At 45.1% G+C, this 27,949-nt stretch overlaps 1 protein-coding gene across 1 annotated transcript; it reads right to left on the reverse strand.

Moving 5' to 3' along the window:
- Nucleotides 1-4,673: 4,673 nt before the first annotated feature.
- On the reverse strand, nucleotides 4,674-26,715 carry LOC309403913 (saccharopine dehydrogenase-like oxidoreductase). The gene is made up of 12 exons (XM_081998207.1): nucleotides 25,732-26,715; nucleotides 25,369-25,481; nucleotides 24,389-24,469; nucleotides 23,782-23,911; nucleotides 22,417-22,466; nucleotides 11,191-11,321; nucleotides 10,549-10,666; nucleotides 9,265-9,384; nucleotides 9,084-9,140; nucleotides 8,442-8,553; nucleotides 7,744-7,825; nucleotides 4,674-7,274 (listed from the first exon to the last, which is right to left on the reverse strand). Exons 1-12 carry the CDS (start codon nucleotides 25,943-25,945, stop codon nucleotides 7,169-7,171), a joined length of 1,314 nt encoding a protein of 437 aa, XP_081854333.1. The 5' UTR covers nucleotides 25,946-26,715; the 3' UTR covers nucleotides 4,674-7,168.
- Nucleotides 26,716-27,949: the final 1,234 nt, after the last annotated feature.

The raw sequence follows: 27,949 nt of genomic DNA on the forward strand, positions 1-27,949 counted from the left end.
TCAGGGGGAATTTGTCTGCCTCAGTGGGAAAGAAGTGACTTAGTGGTAGTCACTAGATCACCTGCTAACTCACAAAATCCTCTTTCTTGCAGGAGTGAAATACACCACCCCTGTTAATGAAAAGCAAAAAGAGAAAAACGTTAGTGGTACAGTGACTGCAAGACACCTTTTTCTGAAGTCAAAGATGTGTTTCTGTGCCTAACAAAGAAAAAGCCACTTTGTCCCACAGGAGAGTGTATGAGGAATTTCGCAGGCTGCTCATATTTACAGGATCATTCCTTCATCCAGCAAACTCAATAGAAGTCATTCCATTAACTGAAAATACAGACACTGATGTGATAGATTCTGCAAAAGCATTACTAAAAACCTATGACTACATCCTTCCAAATGGAAAGGCAGATGAAGAGTAAGTGGCTTTTACAGCAGCTTGTGGTGAAGTATGTCGCTTGCACAGCCATTTGGGTGAGGTAATACAGAAATCTACAGGGAAACATATGCCCACAGTAGCTAAGATAGTCACCTCGGGAAACTGCAGCAGACTGCTCGTTACCTGAGCCGTTAGGTCTCCCATTCTTCACTGGAAAGAAAGGCAAAGATGCAAAACCAGACTCATGTCAGCCATAAATATTTCCGAGATTGACAGAAGTTTCATCAGTATGCTCTGAAAAATCTCCTCCACATCGCCTGTAGCTCTTTTCCTTAAAAAAATGGCACTCAGGACAGCTTTTGATCCCACAGCAGAGCAAAAGGAGAACCCGTTGCTTTCCCGATCCCTGTGAGATCACTAGCAAAAGGCGTCACAGAGGTACTGACAAGGTAAGTAACAGGAAAAAACACAGCACACCGAGTTCAAGTCTACTCACATAGGCTAGTAAGACGGGGCCTGAGAAAAATGGTATCTTAAAAAGCTTCTCAGTAACAGGTATAAGTTTCCATTTGTCCTTTCCCTTGGTTTTATACCATATCATTTATTGTCAGTTGTCTTCTAGTAGATTTCATGCATCATTTATGTCTTGTTCACTTTTGCATGTTTATTCTGAACATTAAGGAATACTAAGTTCTTAACTACCTTCACTCTCAAATTCTTCCAGAAAATGTACTGTTGATATTTTCACATTACGAGCAATACAGACTTTCAGAGCTCATCAGTTAGAAAGTAGTTTTCCATACTCTGACAACGTAAACATAACGCAGCACTTCGAGGCACTGATTTTCTCCCTGGGCTTGAATCCTTGTATTGCTTATTCCAGTCCCTTCCTTCCTATTGCCTGTCCTTCCCGGCAGGAATTAACAAAAATTTCCTTTATTTTTTGGGGGGGAAAACTTAAAAACTGAAGCGATTGACACGATTACATAGGAGGCCAAATAAGAGATACTCCATAGACGTGCGAATACAAATGACTTGAAGTATCCATGTTTTGCAAGTTCTGTGCGTTACTGAAAAAGCCCCCGGAAGACAAGACAGTTTAATTATCTTGCTCAAACAGCACTGCTTTCTTCATGAAGTCTCAAAAGGCAGGCAGTATGCGTCGTTCACTGTTCCCGGCTGTTACACACGCTGAGCAACTCAGGCGTCAAACAGAACCCTTACTCTGTACTACGAAGCACTACAGCCAGCCACCTAAATGTGCACACAAAGCCTTGCTGCATTAACTGCAGCACACATGTTCTCCTGCAACTACAGTTTTAGGATTGTTTCTTCCAGCATGCACTAGTAACCTATTTTCCTTACAGCACTGGGGGTTACGGCTAGTTTTGAAGACTACACTCTGGCAGCAACACAAAGCTAGGAAAGGGAAATGTTTATAAACCAATACCGTTTCTATGAGTTGTTACTTCTGCGAAGCAAGGTCATGCTCTGAAACCTGGGCACTGGAATCTACTCGATTGCAAGTCACAAGCACTCTACTTGTGAGCATGTTCTAGCATCTTCTGCCAGCATGAAAACAACGAGCGCGTGAAACACAGCAAGTGTCAAGTCAGGGTAAGTCAGGGTCCCGCAAGAGGCACAAGTCAACAGTTTGAAAGAAATGTTGCCGATGGCAAAGCCAGCATTGTGGGACACTGCTGCAGCCAGCCAGCCTGACTACTTTGCCAGAATTCACACCTCACACAGGTCAAGTTCCAACCGGGACAACTCATTTGCAGCAGTTTGTTGGGTTTGCTTTTTGGCACCTGTCATCATTTCAAAGGGACAGTGGGGTGAACTTTTGCACTGCATCCAGGGGCTCCAGAGAGGAAAAAGCCCCACAACTTGACCAGCACTCTGGCGTGGTTTAATCGTAATAATTTAACGCCTGTGTTTTGTGAGTAGCCCGTAATACCAGATACTAACACAGTAGGCAAAGAGCATCTTTTACATGTCTCAGCGTGTGCCCATTGCCTCTGGCCCTGTCACGGGGCACCACAGGAAAGTGCCTGGCTCCTCCCTTCCGGTATTTGTACACCCTCCCTTCCGGTATTTACATGCGTTGGTGAGATCCGCCCTGGGATGTCTCTTCTCCAGGCTGAACAGTCCCAGCTCTCAGCTCTCCCAGCCTTTCCTCATAGAAGAGGTGCTCCAGTGCCCTCTAACCATCTCTGTGCCCTTTGCTGCACTCTCTCCAGTAGCTCCATCTCTCTCTGGTGAGACTGGGGAGCCCAGACCTGGCTGCAGCACTTCAGCTGTCACCTCACCAGTGCTGATTAGAGGAAGGATCACCTCTCTCCACCTGCTGGCAATGCTCCTCCTCATGCAGCCCGGGATACTGTCAGCCACCTTTGCCGCAAGGGAACGTTGCTGGCTCACGCTCAACTTGGTGCCCACCAGGACACCCAGGGTCTTTTCTGCCAAGCTGCTTTCCAGCTGGGTAGCCCCCAGCATATACTGCTGCATGGAGGTGCTCCTCCCCGGGTGCAGGACTTGGCACTTCCCCTTCTTGCACTGCATGGCATTCCTGCCAGCCCCCTTCTCCAGCCTGTCAAAGGCCCTCTGGATGGCAGCATGACCCACTGGTGTTATCACCGCTCTTCCCAGTTTTGTATCATCAGCCAGCTTGCTGAGGGTACACTCTGCCCCCTCATCCAGATCATTAATGAAAACATTGAACAAACAATTTTTAGGATGTTGTACTTGCATCATTCTGCTAAGCTAAACCAAGGAGTAGTGGGAAATCAAAACGGTGGCAAAATAGAGAGAGTTAGGGTAAAGGCATGAAGCCTCTCCTTTAGGAGATATATCCAACACTAACTCCATTTCTGCTCTCTTTGAAAACAGCGACTACAATCCCATTCCTCTTTCTGTCTGTTAGAAGGCAGATTAGTGTAAAACGCCACAGGCTCACTCCACATTCAGGAATCCAACCTCCCAGCTGTATCCTATACCAAAGTGGTCTGCGTACAAGTTGCCAAAATTACCATTCTTCTTCATCCTCGGTACTTACGACTTCCAAGCATCATCAGCTATTTCCAAGGGAAGGAACACATCACAAGTTGTAGACTGATGATAGAGTTTTGGATTAAAAAGCTCCAGGCGGGAAAAGAAAAAAAGTCAAGCAATTACGTGTTCAAGCAGTATGACATGCAGCGAAGCCAGAGTTCTGGGATGTCAGTTTTCACTGACTGTAGCACATGAAAATCAAAGGCCAACAACGCTGTAGTCTTACTGAAGAAAAAGCTAAACCAGCTAAACCTATGGTCAGCTGCAGCTGAAGATATGATTTCACACAAGATGTTGACCACAAGAGAGGCCTCGCTGCCGCCTCCCATCTCTCCCTCTGCTCTTTTGTTCTCCTACTCTATTCCTGTGGCTTGCCTTGCACTGACTTGAACGCTTTCTAGTGCACTTTATGAGCCAAGTTTACTCCCTCAGCAGACAGGAAACTAACCCAGAAAAGCAGATCGTTTTCCACCAGGTTAGAGAGTTAAACCGGCTTGCAGAGAGAACTAGCAAGCATAAAAGCTGGCACGATGAAAGAGGCAGGACAATGCAATGGGAAGCAGGAGAGGGAATTCGTCCGTCCCCATCTTGAGGCAGTAAGCCGTTGTGCTACCTCATACACGTGTGAAACTACATGCTCACTTTGCAAGGACTGAGAAAAACCCCTTCACTTGTAGAAAGGACAGCACCCAAAACACAGCCGGTCAACTTTTTACTCCCTCTTGCGCGCAGAGGCTCACGACCTCGCTGGGAAAGGCTGCAGCTGACAGGCATTGTTCTTTCCTTCAGCCCGATGTGGAAGCTAAAGGGACTTCAGGGGAGCGTTCCTCAGTGATCAGAGAAGGTACAACATCATGTGACACTATTCAGATCAATTCAGATCATGTTTTCAAAGGAAACGGGACAGAGAGTGGGAAGAAGCCCGAGAAGAAGAACAGGAAGAACAGCTAAGTTCTTTTCAGAAAAACAGCACCCACTTTGTTGAATAACAGGTAAAGATGATAGTCATGGAATTTTTTGAATTACTATTAACAACTGCTTCAGTGACATTTTCCCCAGGAAAACAGGAAGCAACTCACAGGCCTTGGAGGAGCAGCAGATGGAAAAGACACTTTCTGCACCTTAGCAGTCACGTTCAGTGAATTGTCACTTAGCTGTATTTTACTCCTGCAAGAAAGAGGATTTAGTGAGTGAGTTAGCAGGTGATCTAGTGACTAGATTACTGAGTCATTTCTTTCCCACTGAGGCAGACAAACTTCCCCCAACCCCGAGTTTTACTCTAAAAAGCTACTAGCATAACAGAGACGGTCTTTGATAATCAATCAATCAATGAGGCTTATTTCACTCAAGTGCAGCCTACAGGTTGCCTTGCAGAGTTTGTGTGGATGCCCCACAAGCTCTCTTAGAAGCACAAATCGGCGGCAGAAGACGAAAGGCAGAAAGGATTTCAGCTCCCTATTCCAACAACCCCCAACAGCTAAGATCCTACATCTGAAGCCACCGAGGCGAAGTGCTCCGGTGCGGAGGATCCCGCCGGGGGACCCTTCCTGTCCTGAAGCGGCAAAATCGCGAAGGCGAAAACGCAAGGAGGGAGGGGGTGCCCCAGGCCCCCCCACCCCCAACCCCCTGCCGCCGCCCCGCGAGCCGGCAGAGCAGGCTCCTGGCGAGCGGCCGCTCTGGCTCTGCGTGGTCGGTGACAAGAGCGACGGCGGCAGTTCAAAACGCAGCGCACCCGCCATTTCAGTGAGGCCACCGAGGCGAAGGATCGCGCCGGGGAACCCTTCCTAAAGCGGCAAAACCGCGAAGCCGGCAGGTCAGGGGGAGAGAGAGGGAGTCCCCGCCCCCGGAGCCGGCGGAGCGGGCTCCTGACGAACTGCCGCTCTGGCTCCGCGTGGCGGGGACAGGAGCGACGGCGGCCAAAGTCCCTCACGTACCAGAGAAGCCCTCAGGGAGCGCGAGCGATCAGGTAGAGAAACAGGACGTGGCGCCTGACAAGGGCGTGGCGCGGCAGTTGGTCCAGGCAGCGCGTGCAGGGGGCAGTCCCCCTCCTGGCTCGACGCTCTCTCGGCAAACGGTCAGAGGCGAGGCAGCTGAAGGGAGAGCTTACCACTCTCTACAACCAGCTGAAAGGGGGTTTTGGCGACGTGGGTGTTGGTCTCTCCTCCCAAGTAACTAGTGATAGGACGAGAGGAAAGGGCCTCAAGTTGCGCCAGTGGAGGTTTAGACTACGTATTCAGAAAAATTTCTTTACAGAGTGAGCAAGCATCGGAACAGGCTGCCCAGGGAGGTGGTGGAGTCACCTTCACTGGAATTGTTCAAAAAACGTGTAGACATGGCACTTCAGGACATGGTTGAGTGGGCATGGTGGTGCTGGGTTGACGGTTGGACTTTATGATCTTACAAGTCTTTTCCAACCCTAATGATTCTACAGTTCTATCTGTCCAGAACAGAAACGTGGCTGGCACAAAATCTATACCCCTCTCTACATTAGGGATACAAACCCCATTTCTTCTGAAAGAGTTTTCTGCATATTTCTAACACTTTATCTAAACATAGAGAAATGTTGCTGTAAGGACCTGTTTTAGGTAAAAGCCAGCTTCTTTACAGAACACTTGGCAGTAGTATGAAGCAAAATTTGTTTTCCTGAATGCTGAGATTGTTTGTGCTGTGCACCAGATGTTGCACTCCTAACTAAGATAAAACTCCCATAGGTTCTTCTTTGTCTCAGGTGAATTAACTGTGTACTCCAGCATCTTTGAACAGGTGTATTTTCCTGAGGGAGATGGAGAGCTTTTTATCTCTCCGAATAATTTCCAGAGCTTTAGAAACATCTCGGCCACCATTCCAGCACCGCCTGCAGCTTCTCCCAGCTCCATCTGGCCCTGGCCCAGCGTAGCGCACCACACAGCTCCCCACCAGCCACCGCCCATGCCACCTCCTCCACCAGAAACTAGATGGTGAGGCATGAGGCCCTGAACACCACCAGCTCAGCTCATAGGGGCACTTGGGTGCCCTGGCCCCACTGCCTGCCATGTGGAGAGGAACCATCACACTGCGGCTCATGGTCATATTGACAAACCTACTCTTTGTACTTTCTCTTCTCTCCTTTTTTAGTACAGCTCACTACAGGCAAACCAGTAAGGATGAAAGCGAACATACCTTGAGACAACTGTATGGCATCAGCTGATCTTTATAGTAACACAGGAAAAAAAGAAGAAAAAATAACTATTCCATAAACTGACAAAGAACAACTACTCTTTTATTTCACTATGGGCACTAAAGCTTTGCAAGAATGAAGTAAGACCACCACAGACTAACAGCACCTATCCCAAACAAGCACAAGGAGTAACTAGTGGTTTCACCTGCTAAGGCACTTGTTATCCAGGGCCTGCCTGCTTTTAATAGCTGGGGAATGGAGCAGAACCAGAAAGCTGTGGTTACTTGTGAAGCAGATGCCACACTGGTGCCATTAAATAGTAACTTAAAACTTAGATGAAAGAGATTCAACATTTTACAACTAGTACCCAGTAAGTCACTTATTTAATATGCCCGTGAATTAAAACTCAACAGCCTTCATGGGTTAGCTCACTATAGCAAGTAATATTATACTTTTTAACTCATTTTTTCTTCTGTTTCTGCTGTAAACAATAGCACAGTGAAACTATTTTATGATTAAGCTTTTACAGCCAAATGAGTTTTATTGAAGTTAGACCCAGGAAAGGTGTTAGTTCATACAGTTATGTTTTGACTTCAGACTTCAGGCTTGCTAATAACAGAGAACTCAACACCACATTTGTTGAGGCGATCAATCAGTTTTGTTTTAGCAAAGGCAGCTCCTGGAGAATATACGCCACCCCTGTTAATGAAAAGCAAAAAAGAGAAAAACGTTAGTGGTACAGTGACTGCAAGACACCTTTTTCTGAAGTCAAAGATGTGTTTCTGTGCCTAACAAAGAAAAAGCCACTTTGTCCCACAGGAGAGTGTATGAGGAATTTGGCAGGCTGGTCATATTTAGAGGATCATTCCTGCATCCAGCAAACTCAATAGAAATCATTCCATTAACTGAAAATACAGACACTGATGTGATAGATTCTGCAAAAGCATTACTAAAAACCTATGACTACATCCTTTCAAATGGAAAGGCAGATGAAGAGTAAGTGGCTTTTACAGCAGCTTGTGGTGAAGTATGTCGCTTGCACAGCCATTTGGGTGAGGTAATACAGAAATCTACAGGGTTATGAGACCTGTATTTTCAAAGAGAAACATATGCCCACAGTAGCTAAATTTAAGGCAGGTCAAGCTGTTCTGCATGGGAAAGTACTTACTGTTCAGGCAGACAAGTTGCATCTTCCAGAAGAGATACAGCTGCTTGAACCATTGCAACTGGTGTAGCAACATAGCCAGGCTCTGACAAAAAAAAACCCAAACACCATACAGCATACTGAAATGTAGAACATAGTCTTGCTCTTACCTACAGCAGGCTGAAAAATAATCTCTCTGGCAATGAAACGGCCTTCCCCATTTAAGAACATCTTTCTTACCTGCTAATCATCCCAAGCAGCTGGTGAAGTCCTTGAGATCTAATCTGGAAAAATACTGCTTCAAATACAGTCCTATAACTCAACAACCATTAGCGATCACCTCATGGTGCCAGAGGGCTCTCCATTACAGAAAGAGCTTTCCCCATCCTGTGCTTAAATTCAGACTTTTGCTGCGAGACTTGCATTCAGTTACATCTCTGTTTAAAGAAGCTATGCCTCATTAAACTCCTTTCTGAATATACATTCTTGCTGTCTTCAAACTTTACTTCAGGCGTCATCTCGCTTCAAAGGAATGAATTGGCTATTTCAAAAAACAGGTCACAATGAACAGTAGTATCCAAAGTAATACTATGTAAAGGCTGTTGACTCTTCCATGTTGCAAGAGCTCCTTGAGGGTGAAAGGAACAGCAGCGGAACCACAAACCTATTTTGGAGTTAGGGAACATGAGGCAAAAGCAGTTAGCTGCTACTAACATGCATACCTGGTCCTTTCACTTCAGTGCAGATCTTTACATTTGGTTTGCCATTCTGGGGATCTTGCCCCTCACTGTAACCCTTGCCAAAAAAAGTCATTGTAAAAGAGGTTCCCTCCATCTGTAGTGGACAAGACAAGTGTGGTCACCAAAACAGTAACTCATATCAGGCAAGCACAAGTAGTAAATACAGGTATCTGTTATGCCAAATACCACGATCCATCTAAACATGGGAGTAATTAGAGTTATTGCTTAAAAGGTTCAATCTCATCTAAGTTTTTAATCACTTTTGCTTTGTTGGAACTGTTACTGTTCTAAAGTCCATTTATTCTCTCAGTGCTTTCAGTCCTGGGTTTTTGCTACTCAGTCTCCCTCTGTCATCAACTCTGACATGTTGAGTGCTGTGAGCCACGCGTGTTAAGTACATCAGATCCGGCAACATGATCCACTTTTTCTCATATGAGTTCCACATGCTTTGATGTCTGGTAGCAGAAGGCATGATTATTTAAATATTCAAAGCTATCTGAACAGGCACACACAGTGTGCATTTAGAAATTATTTCTCTGAGACTAAGCAGTTGACTCTAGATTACTATTCCACCATTACCATAACAAGTTCATTCAATACTTGTGATGGAAAACGGTCGGTTACCTGTTTCTGTGTTGGTCCTTTCTTTGTGAAGCGTCCAGCAGAGAAGAATTCCAGGTACAATATAGCGGGGGCGGGGACAGGACGAAAAAATAAAACAAACAAAAAAAAAACAACCAACAGTAAACTAGAGGGAAAAAAAAGATCTACAGACAATTAATTCTTTTGTGTTTTGAACACTTACTTTTGTTAGACGTTTTCTTCCAAAGCTAAACTTCACAAGAAGAAGAAATACAATGCCAGCAAACATCAGCTTGATAACAGAGCCAAGACCACCTATGTTCACATAAGCAGCATACTGCACCTGAGGCAAAAAAATATTTTCCGTGAACTTACATTAAAATGTTGGCATCAATTAATTTGTAAAAATTAATCCACCCCTAAATCAGGATGCAATTGTTTGATGTGATAGATAGCTGTTTAAATAGGGCCTTAAACAATTGTCTTAGTTCTAAACAACTCTCTGAATAATGCTGCACTTCATAACTCATTATGAGAAGACAATAGAAGTACAGAATGGCTAGGGAGCAAGCAGGGTCAACAACACTGGAAAACTTTAAAGAAAGATGTGTTTTGGTATCTGATTTGAGGCTTCTTTCCAGAGATCTTTCTTTCCTCCTCTTTGTGCTTTGGTTTAAGAGAAACCGAGGCCTTACTTTAGAATTCTGGAATAGCAATGGCAAGCCCTTCTCATTAGTAGTTCCCAAGTATATCTTTAGAGCCCTAGCTCACCTTCATCTCTTAACTGGTATCTGTGATTCTGCACAGCTGTTACACAGATTGTTGGTGCTGGTGTCCTCTCAGGAAACCATGGAAAACAAAAACTAAACATCTTTTCCCCACCACCACTTCACATTGCCTTTACTCTGCACACCAGAGACCCAAGCATCAAAGAACTCTCCAGATACAAATGAGCAGCATCTGAATTAGTTACCAGAATGTTTACTACACTATGCTCACCTGACCTGAGTCACACAGACTACAATTATAATGCTTTTAGAAGCGCTACTGATACAATTTAAAAAAGCCTCTGCACAGGAACAGAATTCAATGAATTTATCATTCCTGAAAATCATGAAGCCTACCTTTCAAATACTTCTGTGACTCAAGGCTTCCAGTCCCTACAAATCATACCCAGAAATCAGACAACATGAGAACCCTACAAGAGACTCTCATAACTATGATGCTAGCAGCAATAAGCAAGCTCATCAGGCAGAGTATCAAGTAGTATTAAACAGGCCAGTGCACCCAGGAAAACCTGGACCACATCAGGTCAAGCAGCTTCCAAAGGTGATCAACAGAACAAGCTTCCTTCTTTACAGAAGCAAAAGCACATTGCACTTCATTACTATTGACCTAACTACAGAAATCCTGCTACACAGATCTGCAACAAGAACGGTTATTACATAAAGGAAATATTCACTGAAACTTGTAATAAAGACATAGCATACTACTAACAGTAACTTACAGGTGTTTCCTGCAACTCTGTGTGCAAATAACGCTGAGACCATTTCACAACGGAAATGTCAGATCCCATGAATGGAACAGAGTACTCTTTGAATTCCCGGTTGTAAAACACAAGTCCCCTGCAAATGAGGAAAAAAAAACCCCAGAAAATTCAGAAAAAATGTTCAAATGTTCAAGCAAACAAAGAAATTGTTCATAGCAGCCTACCAATACTGGCTTTTTCTCAAGCATTTTTATGACATCTTTTTTCACCGAGAGCAAACCATTCCAACTCAAAATTCCATGTGCTATAGCAAGGATGAATTTGATAATCAAAATTATATTCTTCTCACATTTCTTTTTTCCGTTCTACTGATCACTTCTGAAATCAAACTCAAAAGTTTGCCGTGTCAATAAAAGTCTTTTAGAACAAGCTAACGTTGAGACCCAGTAAATGCTGGGACATGTTCTGTTTTTAGTAAAATACGAACAAGTCAGTAAAACTGAATTTACCTTCAATTCTACTAGATGAGAAATTATGTGTTCCTATTATACCGAAGTCCTAACTGCATCTTTTTAGTATTTAATAATATGTTAACCACCTATATAATAAATACTGGAACTGTTAGAACACAGCATGTTTCGTATCTTATGCTTCTTAGACCTTCTTTCAAGTTTTGCACCAACTACTGGAACAGGGGCATATCCTATCTTTTTGCGAAGCTTCCTCAGGTTGTCTTGATCTGCAAGGCCATAAACAGCTGACTTCCAGGTCCCATCATGTACACAAGAACCCTGGGGACATACCATGAAATTCAGTATCTAAAGGTTTCATGTATGATTTTAGTAATGACCCTAGAATTATCACATATATGTAGTATGATTACATGCATTGAAGTACATTGAAATGTGGTTGGTTGACTTTGGCTGAACACCGGGTGCCCGACAAGCTGCTCGCTCTCTCCCCTCCTCAACAGGACATGGGGAGGGGAGAAAGTAAGATGGAAAAAAACCCCTTGGGGGTCATGATAAATGCAGTTTAATAAAGTAAAAGCAAAGGCTGCACGCAGAAGCAAAGGAAAACAAAACATTTATTCTCTACTTCCCATCAGCAGGTGATGCCCAGCCCCTTCCCAGGAAGCAGGGCTTCAGTACACATAGCAGTTGGGGCGAAAGACAAATGTCGCAGTAATGAATGCCCCCAACCCTCCTCCTTTCTCTCAGCTTTTATTGCTGAGCTGATGTCATATGGTATGGTCTATCCCTTTAGTCAGTTTGGGTCAGCTGTCCTGGCTGTGTTCCCTCCCAGGACCTTGCCTACCTCCAGCCTACTGGGTGAAGTGGGGGAAGTGTTGGAGAGGCAGCCTTGATACTGTGTGAGCACTGTCCAGCAGTAGACAAACCACTGGTGTGTTATCAACACTGTTCTAGCTACCAATAAAAACCACAGCACTAGGAGGGCTCCTATGCGGAAAATTAACTCCATCTCAGCCAGTCCCAATACAATCTCCAACCCATACTCCGTACAATTAGCATCATGCTCAGGTCCCACATAATTTAAATACACACATATATGCGCATACATATATGTGTGTGTATATATATATATGCATCTTCTAACCATCCCATTGTATTTAATTATCGTTACTGAAATCCCTTCTTACCAACACTTAACACTACATATTTAAACCATCTTTATACCCTACATACAGATTTATACATTCTCATTAACTACTATCTCCTGTCCTTCAACAGGTAGATATTATTCTCACATTCCATGGGCCTCCTCCACTCTTCCAGATGTTCACCAGAACTTGGGCCCCATCTGTCAAGATAGGTGCACAGGACAGGAGAACCAGTGCATTGGGCACCAACACTGGCTTGGTTTGTGTCATCGTTGACCTCAGAATTATTACATATATTACATGCCGGAGTGGAAGGCGACCCGGAGTAATGATGAGTCCCAATGTGGGTATGGTCATTCTCCTTTATTTTAGCAAAGTACACAGCTTTTATAGGTTAACATACTGTCCACGCGCCAGACATCGCCCCCCATTGGTTACAAGCATCTGATCACGGACTGTCCACGCGCCCCTCACACAGTCAGGATTGCTGCTTGCAGGTGTCCCTGTTTTTCTTGCTTCTGCTTAGCTGTTTACCACAGTTCCCTCTTGTCAAGGCCGAGCCGTACACCGGCCCACTGCCCTTTGGGAAATCCCGGTATTACACATTTGTAGAGGAATGAGTTTCAACACACGTGGCCAGCGAGTGTCGGAACTCACCTCAGTTGTCACCTTTTAACACAGGGAGCCTATGGCGTATGCACCCAGTCACATATCAACTGTGCTTAAATTAATAGCAGAATATTACAAGGCAAACAATTCTAGTTGTACTACTCCTAGCGATAGAAACTACTCCTACCTAGCGATGGAAAAAGCACTTGTACAAAACTATGAAAACCAATATTGTATCTTACTAAAGGATTTGTAGTTATAGAGCGCTTTGCCCTAAAAGCTTTCCATGTTTCTCTAATGATATCGCTAATTTCAGTGTGATTTACCCATACATTTTCTTTTGGCTGAGATGGCATCCAGATTGCGATGACACCTGATAGTGTCAAGATGTGTCCAACGATGACGATGGTGACTGTTCTACCCATGGTTTTAACCATTTTGCGGGTACCCAATGATTTCCAGAGTCTGTAATGACACAAGCATAACCTCGTCCCCAGGTTAGCAGTTGAAAAGGTCCTTTCTCCTTCCACAAATAATTTAACACATATAAGGCCTTATTCGAATGTTCTTAGGGTAATGTGGTAGCCTCTCCCCCTTTTTGTTTTGAGCGTGTTTATCTAACAAAGCTCATTCATTGGGTGTGTAAGATACTCATTTGAGTTATTAGCTAGCCAAGCATTCTTTACTACCTTTTGAACCATTCCTTGTAGAGAATGCAATAAAAACAGTACAATAAGCATTAGTTTTAAGATAACAAGTACTATAACAACTGCCCCTTTTACTAAGTAACCATCCGCTTAGGCCCAAACTTGACAGCCATGATTCGGGGCCTAGTGAACTTGCCTGTAACCTGTCCGTTAAGTCCTTCAGTTTTCGCAATTGTTGAGTTACCGACTGTGATGTATCTGTTAAATTCATACAACACATGCCATCAAACTCCTCACACCTGTGCCCTTGGGCCAAAAGTAGGAAGTCAATAGCTGCCCTATTTTGCAATGTTACATGCCTTATTGAGTCAGTTTCCATAAACAAAGCACTGAGTGCTGCAGAAGTAGCATTGATTTGTTTCGCTAGCCAACATCCCAATTTATTTAAAGTGGTTAAGCCTTGGGCAGCAGCGACCCCAGGGGCAAGGAAAGAGGCTAGTATGGTTTTGTCCGCAGTCCAAAAATCCAATTGGTCATTGCGCCCTTCCTGATATTTTCAAATCTGTTGTCTTATTCTATGCCGTCGGGTAAGGTTCAATATCATAGAAGTGTTGGGAGTTAGCAATGTCAGGCGCCCCAATGTGCAAGGACCACCTCTCAAACAGGAGGGAACACCTTGCCATGCACGATCACCACAAATCAAAAATATTCCTTTAGGGAGTCTTATTGGGACAATAGTAGAGCACGAGATGTTGCTCGTATAATTACACCAATTAAAATATAAACAGGTAGGGGCTGTAATGCATCCTAAAATATCCAACTCCTGCAGTTCCAACAACTCCTGTGGTCCATGTGCCATCCATCTATCCCACTTATCCATAACTGCAGAGGTGTTTGTTATTTTTAAAAACAAGGCTAGATCAGGGGCGGTCTTCTTTACTACCATTGCCGAATCATAGTCCCCTAAGGGCAGACCAACCAAGCATGTTGTAAACGGATTCTCAGCAGTGGATATAGATAAGCAAAGGTGGCCTTGGCCCGTTTGATTAGCTAGTGTAACCCAGATATTTTTTCTTGGTTGAACGGAAAACCATGCCTGAACCTGGCATATCAAACACGTGACTATCAGACTCACGAACAACTTTCTTCTGCTTGTGGAGAGAGGTGCGCTCGGCATGGTCGAAGCCATCGACTTGGAACCCATCTCACTCCGCTATCTGTAAGAATACAAGCATAGCCTCGACCAGTCATTTTTAACTCTGCAGGTCCTTTCCATTCTCCAGTGACCACATCTTTATACTGTACTAAAATTCTTTCCCCAGTCTGGGACACCCCAGATCGTAGACTTGAATTATGAATCACCATTGGAGGGTCTTCCCTGTCTCCCGTAAAACACAAATAATTTAACACATACACCGCCTTTGCAAGTCATTCTGTCGTGTCCAGCACGCTTTCCCCTTTTTGTTTTTGTAAAAGCGCTTTCAATGTTTGATGTGCCCGCTCCACGATAGCTTGCCCTGTAGGGGAATGAGGAATCCCTGTAATATGTCGAATGCCCCAAAGCTGACAGAAGTGGGAAAATTTTCGAGACACATACGCAGGCCCATTATCCGTTTTTAACTGTAAAGGAACTCCTAAGGGCATAATAGCAGCATGCATTTGCTTGATAACATGTCGCGCTGTTTCTCCGCCTTGTGCGGTAGCCCAAATGGCATGCGAAAAGGTGTCTATTGAGAATCCGAGACAACATTAACAGCCTCTTGAGACCATTTTTCAAATACCCAAAGGACTGCCCGAAGTTCCATAGTTTGTAAAGAATGTCCACACACCCCAGGTAACAGTTGATGTTTCCCTTTGTCATTTTCCTGCCAAGTGGCAGCCGCTCTATGGGATTTGCGTCCTGCGTCGGTAAAGACTGTCATCCCGTTCACTGGGGTCTCTGATCGCATAGGCATTTCTTCAAACTGTTGATTAGCCAACAGTGACAATAATCCATCGGACGGATAGCTATTTGTAATGCGTCTTAAAAAATTGCGATCTGAAACTCCGGAGAACTGGCCAACAACCAATCTAAGTACTTTTGAGATATAGGAACATAAATTATTACAGGTTCTAATCCAGATATTTCTACAATTCTTTGTCTTCCCTTAATAATGAGTTGTGCAAATAATTCATATCTGGTGACCCCTGTTTTTCTGGGTTGATAGGAGAGAAAAACCCATTCCAATACTTTGAAACTGTTTGCCGTATTTCCTAACTGCACGATCAATCCTAGTGGATGTTGCTGTTGCCCTCCTAAATTAACTATCATAAGCGAGATACTCTCAGTAGGTGAACATCTGTGAGCATAGGCTGTTGCTATCTTCTCAGTAATCTTCTGCAAAGCTTGGTGTCGATCCTCGTGCAGTTGACGTCGCTCTGGAGCCTCCACTGAAGACCCCAGGAGCGGCATCAACAGCCTCAGATCATCATTAGTAATTCCGCAAATATTGCAAACCCACTGTATATCCCCCATTAATTTTTGGACATCAGAAAGATTTTCTGTTTTCGAATTAATCTTTATTTTTTGTGGGCAGACCACTCCCCTGCTAATAAACCAGCCCAAATATTGCCATGGTCCCTTCTTTTGAATTTTTTTTTTTCGGTGCTATTTTTAAACCCCGTTTTCCTAAATAGTGCTCTAAGTGCTGTAAAATGTGGTCTGCATTCAATTGTGTCCCTGCTATTAATATATCATCCATATAATGATACATTATTAAATCTGGATACTTTTTCCGCACCGGCTCTAGAGCCCATGCCACAAATGTCTGACACATCGTAGGTGAATTTTTCATTCCTTGTGGTAATACTACCCAATGATACCTCTTTGCTGGCTCTCCTTTATTTACTGGTGGTACCGTAAAGGCAAACTTCTCTGCATCCTCAGCTGCTAAGGGAATGGTAAAAAAGCAATTGAAATATACTCTTTGATTCCCTGCAAAAGAAATGATACGTTTGTGACAATAATTACAACGACATAGAATGAACCCACAACACCATTTTACAAATATGGCATGTTGAAGTTCTTGTTCTTGAATGTCCAGGGAGTGCCGCTGAGACGGTCAACGAGCCATCATTTTGCATACAAAAGAGTGAAAGCGTCAGCTGGCGGTACGTTGGAGTTGACTGCGTCCGTGGGATGTGTGACAGGATCTTCTGGTCTTACTGCCGGCCGTACCGACCTGGCCGGTAGCCACTTCGCTCCATTCCCTCCCCCTCTGCCAAGGCCTCTTGTCTCATGCCTCACCAATGTTGGGCAGGGTCGTATCTTGACTTGGGGGAAGGATCACCCCAGGCAGCCCCCTCCTGTTGCGCCACGGGCGACCAGCGCTCATGTTCCCGGTCAGGAGGCGGGGGCCAAGGAGGACTCGTCATCTCCGTTGGTTGCGTTAGCAGGGGGGGGCGGGTGGGGGTCACTCGTTCTTATCATCCCCAGCTCGGCCTCCCTTCTCTCCCAGGGCTGTGGCAGCGGCAGCTGCTGCCACCGCTGTCCGCTCTGATTTTATCGCCTTTATAGAGTTTCTGACTAATCGCCAGGTTGTTAACACTTTCATAGCCGTATGATCCCCTTTAGAGGCTGCCTCAAACACCAATTTCCCTGCTTTCTCCCAGGTAGGTAACTCAAAAGCTGTTGCAGAGTCTGCTGCTAGCCCCTGGCTCTTCAAAACAGTCTCGAATAGCCATCGCCACATTGTTCCTAGCTCCGCTGCTTGCCCATCTCCTTTCGAGACTCGCCCCGTTGATCTTTCACACGGGCACACAGGGGAACCTTGAGTACATTGTTCTGGGCAACGTTGTCCCGTCTTGCCCTCACATACGTCATCGTAGATCTGTTTCTCTGACTTACCTAATGCAGCCGGTTCACCTGGTGCATCTGGCACCTCAGGAGGTGCAGTCGGAGTCACTGAAGGTCCTGGACCCTCTGACTCTGTTAAAAAGGGATTGGTTGAAGGCGGTTTAACAGCCTCCTCCATATCAGCTGCAGCTTTTCTCTCTGCCTTTAAGGCTTTTAATGTGGTTAATATCAACTTCCATGCTGTCACTAACTCCGCAGCGGTTTTATCTCCGTTTCCAATATGTTCCTATAACATTTTTCCTATCTCCTCCCACGTCTCTGCCTTAAACGCCACAGACAGATTATGGGGGGTACCCTTTTTGGCACCAAATTAGAAACCTTCTAAGTGTATATTCATCATATTTCAGTCCTCTCTTAGAGAGCAGATGTGGCAGGAGTCTGACCATCACCCCTTCTTCATGCGATGCATTCTGCCTTTAGTTCTTTTAATGTCTCTAGGATCAACCTCCAGAGTGTCAGAAACTTTACACTGTCTTTGTTGCCTGTGCTGACTTCCTCCCACAGTGCTGCGCCAATTCCTTCCCAGATCAGATCTCAAAAGCCTCACTTACTGAGGGAATTAGTCCTTTTTGCCGCGCCCATACCAATAATCTTTTTAGGCCGGCTTCCTCATACTGTTCACCTCTCTTGGAGAAGATATGTTGGAGGAGCTTAACCACTGCTTCTTCCTCTTTTGTTAGCGTGGACCCCATCTCCTCCCCAGCCGCTCACCTGATCAGGGCGAGATTCCAACAGTTTCCTCGGTTGCGCGAGTGACTTCCAGGCACCGGGGCAGTGCCTGCTATGGCTGGCTTCCGCACCCCCTTTGCTGTCTCTGCTGTCTTGCTCGAACCCCGATGACTTCCGCTTTTTCTGGAGAAGGCGACATTCTTGACGAAAGCGGAGAGCATAGATTATCTGGCTCTTTCGTCCCCGAATCCTGCTCAACTTTATCACGCAACTCAGCTACAGTCTTACACGTAGACCCCGTCATCCCTTTCACAGCAGGTAGCCCAAAGAACCGCGCAATCGGCCCCGCCTTGGCTTCCCCGTTTTTCGCTTTCTCTGGCATCAGATCTGGAGTTAGCATCTGAGCAGCCGCACACGCAACTTCTCGTTCCGCTTTCATAGCCTTTACAGTTTCTGTCATGTCTCTCCACAGTTCTCTCACAGACTTTATTTCCTTTTCCAGCTTTTCATCTCCTTCAATAAGTTTCTGCCACATTTGTTCTCCTAACTCTCGCCACTCCGTTATTGAAAACAATGTGCGAGCGTCCTTAAAATGTCCCAAGCAGTGTCCTAATTTAATCAGCTTAGTAAGCCGTTTCACCATTGTCTCGATCCCTCTCTTAGAGAATATACTCGCGAGCAACGTAGCAGCTGCCTCACTCTCCATGATGGCAGCTCACCCTCTCCTAATTTAATCCCGTTGTCTCGATTTCTCTCTTAGAGAGTATGCCTGCGAGCAACGAAGCAGCTGCCTCACTCTCCATGATGGCAGCTCACCCTCTGGGAGGCAGTTAGCTAGACTGCTCCGTATCTGTCCCCACGCTTGAGGATTACAGTACCTCTCCCAGTCGCTTGTTTCCCACTCCCCTTCTCTCGCTGCGCTTACCGCAGTCACGAATTGTAGCACGTAACCATCCTCTGCTACCAGATGCCAGAGTGGGAGGCAATCCCGGAGTAATGATGAGTCCCAATGTGGGTATGGTCATTCTCCTTTATTTTAGCCAAGTACACAGCTTTTATAGGTTAACATACAGTCCACGTGCCAGACATCACCCCCCATTGGTTACAAGCATCTGATCACGCACTGTCCACGCGCCCCTCACACAGTCAGGATTGCTGCTTGCAGGTGTCCCTGTTTTTCTTGCTTCTGCTTAGCTGTTTACCACAGTTCCCTCTTGTCAAGGCCGAGCTGTGCAGATATCCAGCTGTTTACCAGCTTCTCAATGCTGCAGCTCCTTCTCCTTAAGGTCGAGCCGTGCAGCTCAACGCCACAGCTCCTTCTCCTTAAGGTCAAGCCGTGCAGAGTGATCCCAACAATTACACATTACTACAATTATTACATATATGTATTACGATTACATGCATTAAAGTATGTTTATGAGAAGAGATACAGCTGCTTGAACCATTGCAACTGGTGTAGCAACATAGCCAGGCTCTGACAAAAAAAAACCCAAACACCATACAGCATACTGAAATGTAGAACATAGTCTTGCTCTTACCTACAGCAGGCTGAAAAATAATCTCTCTGGCAATGAAACGGCCTTCCCCATTTAAGAACATCTTTCTTACCTGCTAATCATCCCAAGCAGCTGGTGAAGTCCTTGAGATCTAATCTGGAAAAATACTGCTTCAAATACAGTCCTATAACTCAACAACCATTAGCGATCACCTCATGGTGCCAGAGGGCTCTCCATTACAGAAAGAGCTTTCCCCATCCTGTGCTTAAATTCAGACTTTTGCTGCGAGACTTGCATTCAGTTACATCTCTGTTTAAAGAAGCTATGCCTCATTAAACTCCTTTCTGAATATACATTCTTGCTGTCTTCAAACTTTACTTCAGGCGTCATCTCGCTTCAAAGGAATGAATTGGCTATTTCAAAAAACAGGTCACAATGAACAGTAGTATCCAAAGTAATACTATGTAAAGGCTGTTGACTCTTCCATGTTGCAAGAGCTCCTTGAGGGTGAAAGGAACAGCAGCGGAACCACAAACCTATTTTGGAGTTAGGGAACATGAGGCAAAAGCAGTTAGCTGCTACTAACATGCATACCTGGTCCTTTCACTTCAGTGCAGATCTTTACATTTGGTTTGCCATTCTGGGGATCTTGCCCCTCACTGTAACCCTTGCCAAAAAAAGTCATTGTAAAAGAGGTTCCCTCCATCTGTAGTGGACAAGACAAGTGTGGTCACCAAAACAGTAACTCATATCAGGCAAGCACAAGTAGTAAATACAGGTATCTGTTATGCCAAATACCACGATCCATCTAAACATGGGAGTAATTAGAGTTATTGCTTAAAAGGTTCAATCTCATCTAAGTTTTTAATCACTTTTGCTTTGTTGGAACTGTTACTGTTCTAAAGTCCATTTATTCTCTCAGTGCTTTCAGTCCTGGGTTTTTGCTACTCAGTCTCCCTCTGTCATCAACTCTGACATGTTGAGTGCTGTGAGCCACGCGTGTTAAGTACATCAGATCCGGCAACATGATCCACTTTTTCTCATATGAGTTCCACATGCTTTGATGTCTGGTAGCAGAAGGCATGATTATTTAAATATTCAAAGCTATCTGAACAGGCACACACAGTGTGCATTTAGAAATTATTTCTCTGAGACTAAGCAGTTGACTCTAGATTACTATTCCACCATTACCGTAACAAGTTCATTCAATACTTGTGATGGAAAACGGTCGGTTACCTGTTTCTGTGTTGGTCCTTTCTTTGTGAAGCGTCCAGCAGAGAAGAATTCCAGGTACAATATAGCGGGGGCGGGGACAGGACGAAAAAATAAAACAAACAAAAAAAAAACAACCAACAGTAAACTAGAGGGAAAAAAAAGATCTACAGACAATTAATTCTTTTGTGTTTTGAACACTTACTTTTGTTAGACGTTTTCTTCCAAAGCTAAACTTCACAAGAAGAAGAAATACAATGCCAGCAAACATCAGCTTGATAACAGAGCCAAGACCACCTATGTTCACATAAGCAGCATACTGCACCTGAGGCAAAAAAATATTTTCCGTGAACTTACATTAAAATGTTGGCATCAATTAATTTGTAAAAATTAATCCACCCCTAAATCAGGATGCAATTGTTTGATGTGATAGATAGCTGTTTAAATAGGGCCTTAAACAATTGTCTTAGTTCTAAACAACTCTCTGAATAATGCTGCACTTCATAACTCATTATGAGAAGACAATAGAAGTACAGAATGGCTAGGGAGCAAGCAGGGTCAACAACACTGGAAAACTTTAAAGAAAGATGTGTTTTGGTATCTGATTTGAGGCTTCTTTCCAGAGATCTTTCTTTCCTCCTCTTTGTGCTTTGGTTTAAGAGAAACCGAGGCCTTACTTTAGAATTCTGGAATAGCAATGGCAAGCCCTTCTCATTAGTAGTTCCCAAGTATATCTTTAGAGCCCTAGCTCACCTTCATCTCTTAACTGGTATCTGTGATTCTGCACAGCTGTTACACAGATTGTTGGTGCTGGTGTCCTCTCAGGAAACCATGGAAAACAAAAACTAAACATCTTTTCCCCACCACCACTTCACATTGCCTTTACTCTGCACACCAGAGACCCAAGCATCAAAGAACTCTCCAGATACAAATGAGCAGCATCTGAATTAGTTACCAGAATGTTTACTACACTATGCTCACCTGACCTGAGTCACACAGACTACAATTATAATGCTTTTAGAAGCGCTACTGATACAATTTAAAAAAGCCTCTGCACAGGAACAGAATTCAATGAATTTATCATTCCTGAAAATCATGAAGCCTACCTTTCAAATACTTCTGTGACTCTATCTCCTGTCCTTCAACAGGTAGATATTATTCTCACATTCCATGGGCCTCCTCCACTCTTCCAGATGTTCACAAGAACTTGGGCCCCATCTGTCAAGATAGGTGCACAGGACAGGAGAACCAGTGCATTGGGCACCAACACTGGCTTGGTTTGTGTCATCGTTGACCTCAGAATTATTACATATATTACACATTACTACAATTATTACATATATGTATTACGATTGCATGCATTAAAGTATGTTGCAACAACCCCTCCAAACAAAAAAACAAACAGCCAAACACTAGCATTACTGGCAACACACTACATATCTGTTATAGTTCACTTGTGTACGAATCCTTCACACATCTCTGCAAAAACTAAGTATTTCTTGAAACAGCTTAACACAAAACTTTACATAGACAGCCTATGCAAATGAACCTTACAACAGGGTGTTTGCTTGGGACACTTTTATTAGCTCCTAAAGAATAAAATTCTGAGGCTTATCGTCAAAGAACTGCCAGCTTGGCACTTGGTCTGAATTAATGTAATGACAGTTGTTCTAATGGGCTACGGTGATGTTATCACAAATACCTCTTGAGTTTCCAAGAAGGTATAAACCAACTAACCTCAGGCCCAGATTTCACCGTAAGGAAACTTTCGACAGCAGTTAAGGTACCTTTAAGGGAGAAGAAAACATTACTTGTCATACAACTCATTACGGTCATGAGTTCACCAAGCCACTCTGGTAGACTCAAATAGCAGTTATTTGAGTTGAAAATGCGAGTCACATCTTTATCTCAAAGTAAAATAAACTGAGGTTAAGTTCCATTTTAGCTAGCAAGTATCAAATTTCTTATGTAAAGTACATCAATAAGGCTCACTAATATTATCTTTACTCATTACATTTTTTCCTCTGCAAAAAAAAAGAAACACAAGATTTCCTAAAACATTTAAATTTAGCATAGCTTGTGTTTTGCAAAGAATGCTTAGTTGTGATGAACAGCAAAACAAAACAACTCCTCCAAATTCCGCTTTGTTTTGCTTTGCTCAGTTCCTTGTGAGATCGTAAAACTGTACGTGTATGGGCAAATTTCAGTATGACAAACAACTGGAGAGACAGGTGACCAAAACAGGAAGAGATAAGAGACACCTTTATTCAAAACAAGTATCAGCCATCAAATTATAACCCCATGAACCACCAGATACTCATTTCCATGCCTCTCCTCTCCCTCCAATAAGATCCAGACAGACTCCTCTTAAACTGAAAGTTAAGGATATGCTCCAGTATAAAGCAATCCCACTTAATAACAGTTTTAATAGTACATAAAAGCAAAACATTTGGATACTCTTACTGGCCCTTCCACTTTAAAGTGAGACCTGATAAACAAAGTATCTTCATTGGAGTTTAGGATCAAGTACTATTTGCATAGAATTAAATCATCTCGCATCTTTTCTAAAACGTATTTATCCTCTTTCAGTTACTGTCTAGCTGCTCGTAAAGAAAAGGCATTACAAGGCATCGTCTATCTACTTACATTAACACAACAGCTTCTTGGTGCTCGTGGTAGAACGTGAAAACTTATGCAACCTGATTACCCACTAATTTGCCATCTCTTTCCCACAGCTTTCCTTGTCCCCAGTGTCTCTTCCCTACAGGATTCCTGCTGCACAAGAAGCACTGTGCTGGGGCTTATGTAGGGACAGCCACACGCTAGCTGAACAGCCCGCTGCTGACAACTGAAGGGTCTGTTCTCTTAGTGAGCAATATTATCTTGAATCCCTCTTCTACCTAGTGACCAATTTCCTCCAGTATAATGGGAATATGATTTAAATTTTTATTTATCAGATTTGGTTGAAACTGGTCAGCTGGTAAAGGCAGGCAAAAAGAGAGACTGAGGGAGCTTCCACATCAGCATTGCTGCTTTAGAAAGCCAGGTGAAAGCATAATCTGCATTTCTTTGTCAGCATAAGGTCACACTTATTTAAGTCACCTTTCAGCTTGTCTCTGGTGTACAGTACTCCCATATCGGCTGGTATAGAGTCAAAGCCACAGCTTCCAATGATATATACTCCCCTTTCCGCAGCTTTTTTGTTGTATTTCAGGTACATTCCTTCCAGAAACTAAAACACAGTCAGAACAAAGATTTTAAGCATAACTCTGTATTTGGCCATACCCAATATTAACCATCAGCACTTTACTCTCATATCATAGCACCATACATATTTCAGACCACTTACGAGCATCTTTAAGACAGACGCATATTATTCACGTTTTATGGTATGAAACCCCCACAGCAGCGCAAAGAAATGCTATCTACACAAAACTCCTATGTAGAATCACAACCCAGACTTGAATCAGAATCCAAAAATTTTGCATTTGCAGAGAGAACCTGAGAGAGGCTCATCTCAAAGTAAGAAAACTATACAACTAATACACATTAATGCACTTTAAAACAAATAATGCACCTGAAAATCATAGATCAGGAGGCAGAATTTGTCTTCATGTTCAAAAACATTAGCAGAAACATGAAACATACTGAACAAATACTCCTTTAATAGATCCTTGAGGTAAGGTAGCATTTTTCTGCCATCACATACCTGGGGTTCTCCACTGATGTCAATGCAGCTTGCACCATTTTCAACACAAGCTTCCACCACAGGCTCTCCAAAGAATCTATACTATAGCAGGAAAGACCACCACACGTAATGAAACAAAATCCACACACCACAACTCACCCAACGTGCTTTATCTAACGTATCTATAATACAAGTAAACCCTTGGTGACTATTGATTTTGCTAAGTGGGACAAAAATTGAATAGTACTTGCATTTTTTGGGCGGGTGGAGAGAGCACAACAGCCTAACGAACTTCATCACTGCTAATGGAGTTTGGTGCACTGACTACTCCACCCTATTTCCCTCATCAGAGTACAAAGGCCAATTTAGTATTTCTAATCTCCATTTCTGCTTTTTGCTCTCATATTATCAGCATAGCCTCTACTTAAACACTCAATTTCAAAGATGTTATCATAATCCAACTTCCAGCTCTCATACTTTGATCCCCTCTAAATGTGCTGGAAATATTGCCACTGGAATTTTAAAGGGGCCAAGAGCTTAAACGAGCAAGCCTAGGGGCTTTTTTCCCAGCTCTATTTTCAACCCTAGCGCCACTTAAAACATTTTGGCCCAACCCAAACCTCCTCCCCACCTTACAAGCAGTTTTTTATGCTGCCTGTGAAAGGCTTAAAAAACACTCTGCAGTACTTCCGCGAGAATTGTCCGTGAATTACACCACCAGAAATCGCGGTGGGAAATCTTTAGGCGTTTACAGCACACGGCTGTACTTTTGGCTCCACTTCAAAAAGCTGCGTGTCGTCTGGACGGCTCCTGAAATGCCGGAGCCAGCGGCAGGTTGCCCGGTAGCTGTCGCAGCGCTGCCGGCCCTGAGGAGCTGGGAGCCCCCCCGCACGCGCACGCAGGCGAGGAGCGGCGGCCGAGGGGCAGACACCGCCCCGGGCTCTGCCGGGAGCCGCGCCCGGCGGACGCCGTGCGAGCACCGCCCGGATCACCACACTCACCGGGCCCACGCAGTTCAGCACCAGCCGCGTCTGCCTCGCCACGGCGGCCAGCGAGGCCGCGTCGCCCACATCACACAGCAGCACGCCGACCTCCGCCCCGAGCGCCTCCTTCCCTGCGCACCGGAGACCGCCGTCACCGACACCGCCCGCCGCAGGCGTCTCTTCCCTTCCCGGGCCGAGCCGCCACCTCCCCGGCGCAGCCCCGATACCCGAGGGGCTTACCCCGTTCGCCCCTCAGCCCTTGCCCTCGCACCCGCCCGTGGGCGGCTCCCAACGGACAGCGCCGGGACTCCGGGGCCGCGCGGGCCCCGCCGTCCCCGGACGGCGGCGCTGCGCCACACGGCCCCCAGCCGCGGCCCATACCCAGCCTCGCAGCCGCCCGCTCCAGCACCGCCTGCAGCTTCTCCCGGCTTCGCCCGGCCACGGCCCAGCGCAGCGCGCCGCGCAGCTCCTCGCCGGCCGCCGCCCGCGCCACCTCCTCCACCACGAATTGGCCGGTGAAGCCCGAGGCCCCGAACACCACCAGCTCATAGGGCCGCTCGGGCACCCCGGCCGTATCGTCGCCGCCGCCCGCCATGGGAGAGGAACCGCCGCACTGGCGGTTAGCGACAGGTAACGGCCGGTACGAGGCGGCCCCGGCCAGGCCCGGCCCCTCGCCAGCAGGGGCGGTGCGCGAAGCCCGCCCGCGCGGCGGCAGTGACGGCCGTTGCGGCGGTTGGGGGCGTGCCGTGCCGAGCGGCGCGCGGGTCTGTGGGCCTGCCGGGCCCTGGCGGCACACAGCTGTACCTCGCGCCCAGCGCAGGCCCTCAGCCGCTGCCGCCTGTCGCCATTGGCAGCGGCGGCTCGGCCCCGGCCGGGGGAGGAATAAGCTTTGCTCTCGTTCCGGCAGCTGGGAAGGAGGGAGGGGTGCTGTCTCTCGGCGGCTGAGGGGTTTTTTGACATTCCATGAACAAATAAAAGTATACCAAGATAGATCTCAAGATACCAGAAGTATACCAAGAGGTTATGGAGCTTAGCAGCTTAAGCAACAACGTTTCTAGAGAGAGGCCGTCATTACTGGTTCCACAGGAGACATCTGTCCTGATGAGCACAGCTCATTGCTGAGTTACTGCCATAAGCATTTCAGCACAGATGAGTATAGATCAACTGAGTACTGTTACTAATCAAGAAGAAAACCTTAATTACCTAGAAGTAAAATGAAATACTCTGTTTTCCCCCCGAGTACAGCAAATATTTATGTTTTGCTCAACAACAAAAGCAGAACAACGCAAAATTTGAAGTCCCTGTTGCGGTGGGGAGAAGCGGTGACCCTGGAAAGCCACAATGGCAAGGAGCATTTGCAACTGCATGGCATGGTGAGGTATGGTCATGTTTTCTGTGCTTTTCACAGACAGTCTGCTCACCTGGATTCCAGAGGCTTGCAGCAAGTCACGTGGGAAGCAACCTCATGAATCCTGCTCACTCGCCCTTTCTCCCAAGGAGCATCTGCCATATCTAAACTGTTCCTGACAGATGCCTGTGTAACCTGTTGGAAAACCTCTAGTGGTAGATGCTTTCACACTGTTCCCAAGGCAATCTCCTCCTGCATTTTATTATACATATGGCTGGAGACAAGAAGCTGGATCTCCACGTGCTGTAGTTTCAACCTCATACTATTTCTCATGTTTCTAGAGGACATTAGTAAAAGATTCAGTCACTGAGGAGTATATTAAAAAGATGCTGCAAAGCTGGAAACATCCATGCATCTTCTCAGTCTTCCCTAGATTAAAAAGCACTAATTCTTTTGATCTTTCCTCACAGGCCACTTCATACATACATTTTTCCTGTTCCCCTCTGAACTCTCTCCAACTGGTTTACATTTTTCTTGAAATCTAGTGTCCACTGCTAGGCCCTACATTCACATTGTCAGTGCTAAATCGATTGAAAAGGTTATGTGATGTGCCAGAATTTACCCCTGTTCATACATGCCCCAAGCATTTGCCTTTATTTTATGGCAAGTGTCACATTATTGATGCATCTGCAGCTCATGATCTGTTCTACCTCTGGGGCTTTTTCCAGTCACTGCTGCCTAGCCAGTCTTTTACCATCTCAGGTTTGTACTGAAGGTTAATGTCCTTTCTGAATACATTTGAAATATCTACAACTACCTGAAAGGGGGTTGTGGCGACGAGGGTGTTGGTCTCTTCTCCCAAGTAACTAGTGATAGGACGAGAGGAAATGGCCTCAAGTTGTGCCAGGGGAGGTTTAGATTGGATATTAGGAAAAATTTCTTCACCGAGAGAGTGGTCAAGCATTGGAACAGGCTGCCCAGGGAGGTGGTGGAGTCACCATCTCTGGAAGTGTTCAAAAAACGTGTGGATGTGGTGCTTCAGGACATGGTTTAGGGGACATGGTGGCACTAGATTAATGGTTGGACTTGATGATCTTGAAGGTCCTTCCCAACCTTAGTGATTCTGTGATTCTGTAATTGCTTTTGCAGATGGTATGTGCTTGCTGACCTGCGGAGTTGTTCATGTGACTTGCACCGGCTTCCAGAAGGAGGTGGTCTTTTACTGTGTCTTTACTGAGAATGTCAAGTACC

This window comes from Phaethon aethereus (assembly GCF_964289735.1).
Source record: "Phaethon aethereus genome assembly, chromosome: 3".
Lineage (NCBI taxonomy): Eukaryota > Metazoa > Chordata > Aves > Phaethontiformes > Phaethontidae > Phaethon > Phaethon aethereus.